This window comes from Gadus chalcogrammus, chromosome 8 (assembly GCF_026213295.1).
Source record: "Gadus chalcogrammus isolate NIFS_2021 chromosome 8, NIFS_Gcha_1.0, whole genome shotgun sequence".
Classification (NCBI taxonomy): Eukaryota; Metazoa; Chordata; class Actinopteri; order Gadiformes; family Gadidae; genus Gadus; species Gadus chalcogrammus.
Window position 1 is genome coordinate 1,261,556 of NC_079419.1, and position 6,797 is coordinate 1,268,352.

Sequence of the window (6,797 nt, forward strand, 5' to 3'; positions counted from 1 at the left end):
CAGGGACACCTGGTGGAGACCACGCGCTATGGCTGGTTACAATAAGGGGTCTGCTGTCCTTCAGGGATGGAGAGCAACAGAACGGATAGGCCTTTACCGCATTGCCATTGACTAAAGCCATGTCAATGACTCAGCGTCTATATACGGAGGTCAATTAACAGCGACCGTTTCGTATTCATTTTCTAAATGTTCTTATTTTGAAAAAAATCTAATAATACCTGAGACCATTTCAAATTAATCATGGATAACTTTCGTGGTTTATTTGTTAAACTGGATAAGGATAATAATGGCTTCATATCAGTGGATGAGCTTCACAATGAGATGAGAAAATCGGGAATCCTACCCACTGAAAAGAAGGTTAAGGTAGGCTAAGGATCACCTTGACAAGCTTGTGCTGTTAAGCTATGCTCAGTGCTTTACTGCTTACTGATGGATTAGCCTTAACACAGACTACTTCAACAGAACATCCTTGAAGGCTACGACCAAGACAAGGATGGTAGATTGGATTACAATGAATTCCTCCATTACATGACGGACAGGGAGAAAAAATGGAAAATTCACTTCCATGAGCTTGACAAGAACAAGTGTGGTAAGTAAGTAGCCATGGAATAAACAGGGTGAACAGTTGGAGTGCAGTACGGACCGATTGTTAGACTTCTATAGCCTACCACAGAACTTTGTAGCAGAAATAAATTTGTTGGCGCTCTACAGGATGAAAACATGAACAAAGGAAAATTATACATAAAGAAAATAACTTTGTAAAATATACTATTGGACTTGTGTACTCACATCATCTCTTCTCTGATCAGGGTTGATTGACCAGGACGATATCATTTGTTTGTTTAAGGAGTTAGGAGTGAGCATTTCACAGCCGAATGCAAAAAGAATAATACAAATGTAAGACTTTTTTTCCCCTCAAATAATTATTGGAATAAAAAGTGAATTACATGAATGTAGCATTGTTTGAAACGGTGTCACAATAGCAAGCTCTCTTGCTATGTCCTATTTCCATCAGCATTCATTGGGAATAGGGAGAAATGGCTCACAAACGACACAGTAGAGTAATAATAGTCTGTGAGTAGCTGGTGAATTTGTAAATGAACCAATGAAGACGGTACTTTCTTTTTAGGATGGACAAGGACAACTCTATGACGGTGGACTGGGGGGAATTCCTACACCATATCATTCTCAACCCTGCAGATAACATTGGTGAACTGGTGTCGTCTTGGAAACACAGTTTGGTAAGACTGTGATATTCGCCTAATGTTTATAACAGGATTAGCACTAGAACCACCACCGAGTGAGCAACATGGTTGGAAAAGGTCTACCATGCAAATATAAGTATTGTTCTGCGTATTTGGGAAGGCTAACACGAGTAGCTATAAGGAACTCACAAACTGTAACCGTTGACCCATGGGGGAAATATCCCCAAAAATGTAAATAAATCATCATTGCAGGTTTTTGACGTGGGCGAGAGTCGTCCCCTCTCCTTGGAGTTCCCAGAAGGAATGTCGGGCTCCGGCGCGTGGAGGAGGTTTGTCCTTGCGGCGGGACTGGCGGACGCCATCTCTCGAACGGTCACGGCCCCCATCGACCGACTAAAGACCCAGCTGCAGGTTCCTGATCCGCACCAGCATGAAAACCCTTAGATGGCAGCATTAGGTTGGCAGAGGCACTGATCCGTGGAAGGTTCTGTGTCGTCGAGTGCGAGATCGAAAGCTGATAGTAAACACCCAGAAGTTGTGCCATCCTTATAACTATGAACACAATTTCTGTCTTTTCACTGCATGTGCTGTTCTCTGAGCTATTTACCATCTATTTTTGTGTACTTTTGGACATACTTTTGCATGTCTCCGTCTGTCACTGAGAAATGTTTCAGTACAGGAATATTTGCCTGTACACCAGTTGTTTTCAAACTTTCCATGCATCTACTCTCTGTTTTCATGCAGGTCCATGGATCCAAGACGTTTGCACAGGCGTTTGCGAAGCAGAGGGCGGGCGGGCTACGGTCGATGTGGCAAGGAAACGTTGTCAACGTGCTGAAGGGAACGCCACAGTCCACTCTACAGTGCATGATATACACTCAGGTGTGTGAGTACCTATGGATATGTAGCTGGCTCACGAGTACACAATGTGCACTCACACATCCAGAGATACAAGCACATACACGCACACACACATGGACACGGACACACACAAACACAGAAAACTAAATGTATTTCCTCCTTCGGAAACGGCATAATCAACTATCTGTACATCTCTCGACGCACCCTTTGTCCCCTTGGTCTATTAAAACGCTCACCCCATAGATGAATCGTGATCACAGTCTGGCACTTTATCTCCTCCACTGCATTCCCTAGATGAAGATGTACACCCAGGATCGGACCAAGGAAGGCCTGTCGGTACAGCAGCGGTTTGGCCTGGGGTGCGGCTCTGGTGCTTTTGCCCATGCTGTCTTCTACCCTTTAGAGGTATCCAGTCCCCCTATGCACCTAAACCAGGGGTCACCAACCTTTTTGAACCTGAGAGCTCCTTCATGGGCACTGAGTCATACGAAGGGCACCCAGTTTGATACACTCTTCTGAAATCACCAATTTGCTCAGTTTGCCTTTAGTTATATATTATTAATATTGATTAATGATACTCATCTATGTGAAGAAACTGATCACGTTAATGATTTCTCACAATAATTATCAACAATGACAAAAAAAAGGTGGGAAAGAGTTGTTCAAGAATGAGCTTTGCTATTTTCAGAACAGGCCTGCGGGCGCCTCGTATGGTCCTTGGGGCGCCCTGGTGCCCGCGGGCACGGTGTTGGTGACCCCTGACCTAAACAATGCATCAGCATGTACTTACCATGTAATAACAATGCTATGGAACAACCTGTGTTGTTAGTGGTTAGGGGTTAGGAATAGGCGAAAAGGCTTGACTCCTCACTGTTTCCTATAAAGTAGATGATGTTACAGGTTGCTTAGTAGTAACACTGTCATTTGGTCTTACTTTATTTTTGTACATGTCACATAGGTATATGAAAATATACAAAATAAAGAAGTATATTCATAAATAGGAATACATTACTTAAATAACCTTAAATAAAACAATAAGAGATATATTGATAAAAGAAATAGGTTCTAACCTACACTATATGAGTTGTATCATCTAGCTGCAGCCTCCAGGTTTCCGATAGTTCCGATATAGGTTTTATGGAGTTAATAGCTGCTGCCGGTAAGGGCCATTGTGCAGGTTTACGCTTTGGGCTGTGGTGGGTTTTGTAACAGCTGATGCCTCCACTGTACAGGTCTTGAAGGTGAGGCTGAACCTGCAGCACAGCGGCACCTACCTCGGCATGGTGCAGTGCGCGCGCTCCGTCTACCGTAACGAGTCGCTGGCCTCCTTCTACCGGGGCTTCGGCCCCAGCCTGCTCTGCATGATCCCGTACGCGGGCGTGGAGTGCGCCGTGCATCAGGTGAGCCCATAGCGGGAGCACTGAGCACCGGCCTGGGACCAAGCTAGCTCTTCAGAAGAACACGGTTTAAGAGTCGAGATATGACCGGTTAAAAAGCCGGTCAAAGTGTTTGATTATCGAATGGGGGACCCATTATGAACGTCTGCACACGATGACATTATTCTAAAGAGAAAAAAATTCACACACATTACAAAAGCCGTTTTCACACATGTCCTCCGCATTTTCGCCACATTTGTATGTTCGGAGATTCGACCGTGAGGGTGATCCACAGTTGATGCTTCATATGCGGACATCGATGTCGTTCAGACATCAGTAGAATCGACGGGGGGTTCAGGGGGGTTGGCTTGCAAGGGGCGGGATGTGACGGAGGGTCTAAGTTCGAACAAAAGGCAACTGGCTGATTATAATTTAGGTTGCCACTTAATGAAATGCAAATGAACACCGAAGAGTCAGCAACCTGGATAAAATACTACCTCAGGGTTAGTTTCTCAGGAGATTCCCAGGGTACAAATGTCAGGATATGTTGTTCACAAATACGCCCATCAGGAGAATAGCAGGACTTTCATGTATGTGTCAAAGCAGAAGAAAATGCCTAGGTGAATAAGGTGGGCCTGGTTCCAGACCCACAACAGATAACTGTATTTGCTTTCTTTATTATAGACCATTGTGAACTGGGCCAGAAATGATCCGTCCTACAACAGCGACTCCCAGCTGTTTTTCTTCAGCTTCGTTGCCTTTGCCTCTGGACAAGTGACCAGCTACCCACTGGCGGTGATACGAACACAGCAACAGGCCCAGGGTACATGTCACATTTCGATTTGGACCAATATACAGACCCAGATGTGAATGCCTGTTACATTGGCAGCATGTATAGCTCTGCGCTGTGGATTTGTTCTTGCATTATTTAATGCAAGAACTAAAGGAATACGTTTCTAAAGGAATAAGTCAAGCCATGCTGCATATTTTTGTTTAAACATAAGACATAATGTTTCATATTTAGTGTGTCTGTCTCTTCCAGCTTTCTGCGCGGTTTCAAACCCCGGCTCAAGTGTATTACAAGGATTTACTGGAATCTACGCAAGGCACGGACTGAGAGGGTATTACAACGGCCTGGGAGCCAGCTTCATCAGGGCAGTTCCATGTGCTCTGCTGAACTACACGTTAACCAGGAAATTAGAAGTTCTGTTTGACTCCACATGGTCCTGAGTCAAACTTTTATTATATTCATGGTGATCAGGGAATATGTGTTTTTGTCAAAGACCAGCAGGATGTGCTCGTGTGAAATCCACATTTAGGATCATAAAGGATATAGGCTGGTGTCATTCCATTACTAATACAAGCTATACTCTTTTGAAGCCCTGTGACTAATTTGGAGTTGAACGAACAGTGCTGTAACCAGAAGCCTGGATGTAATATTTAAACTGTGTGATAATGAGTGTAACCCAACATAAGTGTGAACATCTCCAACTTTTGGGACAGACATTTCAACAAGGCATAAAGTAATGTTGAACGTTACAGTTATTTCTTAATTCCTTTATTTTAACAAGACATGTCTGTTTTCCTTGTTTCTTTTCTAACTCAGTTTGGATGCACGGATATACGACACTCCGAGTACTTCGATAGAGGGCTATCTATATCGCATTGTTATGTTTAATGTCGTTGGTATCGATCTTGATGAACAAAGAGGTATCGACTGGTCACGATCAGCCACGGGGGTATTGGCGAACGGCATCTCTGTGCAACCCGGTATCACGCGATTGCGTGCTCCTGCGCACAAACGTTAATCTATTGAAGCGTGTTCCAGAGCACGATAGTCCGACTTTTTGCGTGTTACACAGAACGAAATGTAAACCAATGCATTCTGAATGGGAGTGTTCTAAGACAATTAACTAAACGGTACGAGAGAGAGAAAGAGAGAGAGGGAGGGACAGAGAGAGAGAGAGAGAGAGAGAGAGAGAGAGAGAGAGAGAGAGAGAGAGAGAGAGAGAGAGAGAGAGAGAGAGAGGCTTCAGAAAGGGTGTGCGCAGATAGTACAGTGCACCCTAGTTATGTTTATGCCAAAACCACAAATGCTATATATATATATATATATATATATATTGCCTAATTATATATATTGCCTTATTATATATATTGCCTAATTATATGTATAGGCTATATATAATTAGGCTATAATTATATTATTTAGCGTGTGATGAGACAATCTATAGCCAAATTGTCGAAGATGCCCGAGAATCTCGGGCATCTTCGACCCGGGGATATCAGCATGGGAAATCGGCGAATCAGACCCATGAACCTATAAAGAAAGACGTAATCTCAAGCGGGAGAGAACGTTTGCGGTGCTGGTTTGTGTCACGTAAGTACAGGGCTCTCATTTCTCATGCATTCGGCGTGAGACACACGCAATTCAAGCCATGCACACGCTCGAACCTGTGCCATGTTTCAATAACCGTACTGTCCGTACTTACTAGCCAAAATTTGAGTACGCAGTACGTTCCAATTCAGATCCGGCGAAAATAAGTATACTTCAAGGACCCGGATGCCGTACTCAAAACGGGCTAATCCTGAAGTGTGGATCGAAGGGACTCTAGTGTCTAAATCGACGCCACTTCGACCTGGGCGGGACTTTACGTCCTACGTCACTCGCTATGGGTGTGCAGCCTCGTCTTAATGCAGCCAAGGAGATGGAAGACCGTTATGAATAATTATTAGATGATTGTGTTGTACAATGAAAGACAGTAAAGATTCAATATGAATGGCAAAATAAGGATGGGATTTTATTTGAACAATAAAATATGTGTTGGGCAAATTATAGAGAGGCTGAGATTATAGATTTCATATTCAAAAGGCGAAGGGGTGAAAAAATGTAAGAAATATATTTAAGAAATATAGGCCTACTCAAAGCCCAAATCATTGATATCATACCCTATCCAATAATAAAGAAATTTGAATTTGAATGGTAACAATTCCGTTAAATCCTCGTCCTCGTTTTGAACGTCTCACTCATGGCCGATCAGTGTGTGTTCTTTCTGATTAGCTCTTAATTGAGATCACCTGTCACGCACCCCTATATTAGAGGTGAACACATTCGGTTTGGTTTACTTTGCATCGGCCTGTGTCAATCGAGGTTGAGTTTAGGGAGTGTTGAAAGTTTTAGATCTAGATTGCAGATCACTATTGTCACTTTATACAAACTGGAAGCATGCGTTGTTGCGTGTTTGTTTTTGTGGGCATTTGACTGAGCAGCCCAGACCAATATTGCTACCAGCATGGCACTTCGAAACAGACCACCGCAGTGAGTAAAAGTAATTTTCCTTTATTAAATGTTGAA

At 43.3% G+C, this 6,797-nt stretch overlaps 1 protein-coding gene across 1 annotated transcript; it reads left to right on the forward strand.

The window, feature by feature from the left end:
- Positions 1–125: 125 nt before the first annotated feature.
- slc25a24l (solute carrier family 25 member 24, like) lies at positions 126–4,896 on the forward strand. The gene is made up of 10 exons (XM_056597796.1): positions 126–363; positions 463–589; positions 810–897; positions 1,130–1,241; positions 1,458–1,616; positions 1,950–2,087; positions 2,361–2,471; positions 3,299–3,466; positions 4,127–4,265; positions 4,485–4,896. The coding sequence occupies exons 1-10, from the start codon at positions 241–243 to the stop codon at positions 4,670–4,672; spliced, it is 1,353 nt and encodes a 450-aa protein (XP_056453771.1). The 5' UTR covers positions 126–240; the 3' UTR covers positions 4,673–4,896.
- The last annotated feature ends 1,901 nt before the right edge of the window (positions 4,897–6,797 follow it).

What these genes read in the sequence shown, in the direction of transcription:
- slc25a24l (XM_056597796.1), top strand. Translation starts at nt 241, where the DNA reads ATGGATAACTTTCGTGGTTTATTTGTTAAACTGGATAAGGATAATAAT. An exon ending in GCTTGACAAGAACAAGTGTG is followed by an intron (nt 590 to 809) that starts GTAAGTAAGTAG and finishes TTCTCTGATCAG; the next exon opens with GGTTGATTGACCAGGACGAT. An exon ending in AGTGCATGATATACACTCAG is followed by an intron (nt 2,088 to 2,360) that starts GTGTGTGAGTAC and finishes TGCATTCCCTAG; the next exon opens with ATGAAGATGTACACCCAGGA.